The following is a 1893-nucleotide window of genomic DNA, read 5'->3' as shown; positions in this document are numbered from 1 at the left end:
CATAGTTCTTTACATTCAAGATACTTGAAGTAAAGTGAATCACTACCCCTTCAGGCCTTCAAATAAACTTTCTTCACAGAATAGAGCTGAAGACCTCATCTGGGAAACATCTTAATCAGAACTCACCAGAGAGTAATGTCTTAGATATTTGTGGAGTGCTTCTCATTAGGTCTATTGTCCTCTTCTCTGATAATTTCTTTCCCTCATCACTGTGTAATTATTTTTAGATAAGCACCACAGAAATGTTTTCACAATATTCAGAGAATATTGTGAGTTTCATCTTACCACAGGTAAAGATTTCTGCAAAGTACAAAACTATTTCTGTATGGATGGACAGGACATAAATGATACAGTAGCATGCAATTCACTTGATCTGTATGCCCAACCTACCTTAAAATGACATGAAAAATAATCTGAAAAATACCTCTTAAAAAAACCCCAAATACCAAAATAAAAATGGAATTATCTGGAGGATTTAAAAGATAGATATGAATTTTTGGTAAGTGATGGCAAATCATTGTCCTTGCAGTAATGCACACAATATCAAAGCTACTGCTAGATTTAATTTAATATAATTCATAAATATGTCACACTTATATTTTTGGCTATCAGTCTTTTCAAGGCTTGTTTCACCTCTTTGTTCCTCAAGCTGTAAATCAAAGGGTTCATCATTGGAGACATCAGTGTGTAAGAGAGAGGAGAGCAGTTTGGTACTGCTGCTTGAATAAAAAGCTTTGGGTGTCAAGTAGGTCACAATGCCAGATCCATAAAACAGAGTGAACACGACCAGATGAGATGAGCAGGTAGAGAACTTTTTTCTCTTCCCCCCAGCTGATGGCATCTTGAAGATGGCGTGTAAAATCTGGACATATGACACAACTATGAGTAAGAAGGGTACCATGATGAAGAGGACAGCTATTATGTAGGTGGTGATTTCATTCTTGTAAGTATCCACACAAGCCAGCTTCAGCAGAGGTGACAGGTCACAGAAAAAGTGATTGATCCTGTTGGGCCCACAACAGGGAAGGGTAAAGATGAAAGTTGTCCGCCCTAAGGCCACCAAGACCCCAATAAGCCAAGATACAGCTGATAGCAGGAAGCACGTATTCCAGCTCATGATGGTCGTGTAGTGCAGGGGATGGCATACGGCCACATAGCGATCATAGGCCATGGCAGCCAGCACACAACATTCTGTGATCCCTAAGAGGGAGAAGGCATACATCTGTATGGCACAGCCCAGAAAGGATATGCCCTTCCTTTTTGTGAGGAAGTTCACCAGCATCTGGGGGATTGTGGATGTAGTGTAGCCAATCTCCAAGAAGAAGTTCTTGAGGAAAAAATACTTGGGGGAGTGAAGGGCAGCATCTACGATCGTGATCATAATGATGAGGCTGTTTCCCACCAAAGTACTGAGGTTCACAAGCAATACCAGACAAAAGAGAGAGCCTTGGATCTCTGGAATGCTGGAGAAAGGTAAAAATTGGAAATGGGTCACCACTGTGTGATTCCAGCTGGTCGTGTCCCTCAGGTTTTTTTTAAGTGCAGAAATCATTACATATCCATTTTGTAGTTAATCTAGAGAAATACAAAATAGTATATGAAGTATTTATATATATTGCTTTGTAATAGGACAAGATCCCAGAAGAGGAAGTGATATTTTACTTACGTGTTTTAGTATTTTTAGTGATAAAGATTGTTTAGAGGAGGAGGGAAGGTGGTTCCCTTCACATAGCTTTTGATAAGTAAGAACAACTTTTCCAAATGAGTGTACTTTGCGTCTAGTCAAAGGAAAGGAAGATATGTCTTCTTTATGATGGTAGAATATTTTACTCTTCCTGCCTTTTAGGATGAGGATTGTACTCTACTGCCCCAGTCTCTGAAGTCTTATCCTGC

General features: G+C 39.5%; 1 protein-coding gene across 1 annotated transcript; it reads right to left on the bottom strand.

Moving 5' to 3' along the window:
* Positions 1-576: 576 nt before the first annotated feature.
* Positions 577-1552, bottom strand: LOC132319449 (olfactory receptor 10A4-like). Its single transcript, XM_059830236.1, is given in 2 exon segments — positions 577-696; positions 698-1552. Coding segments are annotated over 2 exon segments (975 nt in total).
* Positions 1553-1893: the final 341 nt, after the last annotated feature.

This window comes from Gavia stellata, chromosome 28 (assembly GCF_030936135.1).
Source record: "Gavia stellata isolate bGavSte3 chromosome 28, bGavSte3.hap2, whole genome shotgun sequence".
Lineage (NCBI taxonomy): Eukaryota > Metazoa > Chordata > Aves > Gaviiformes > Gaviidae > Gavia > Gavia stellata.
The sequence above is the reverse complement of the archived record's forward strand: the minus strand, read 5'-3'. Positions and strand labels throughout refer to the sequence as shown.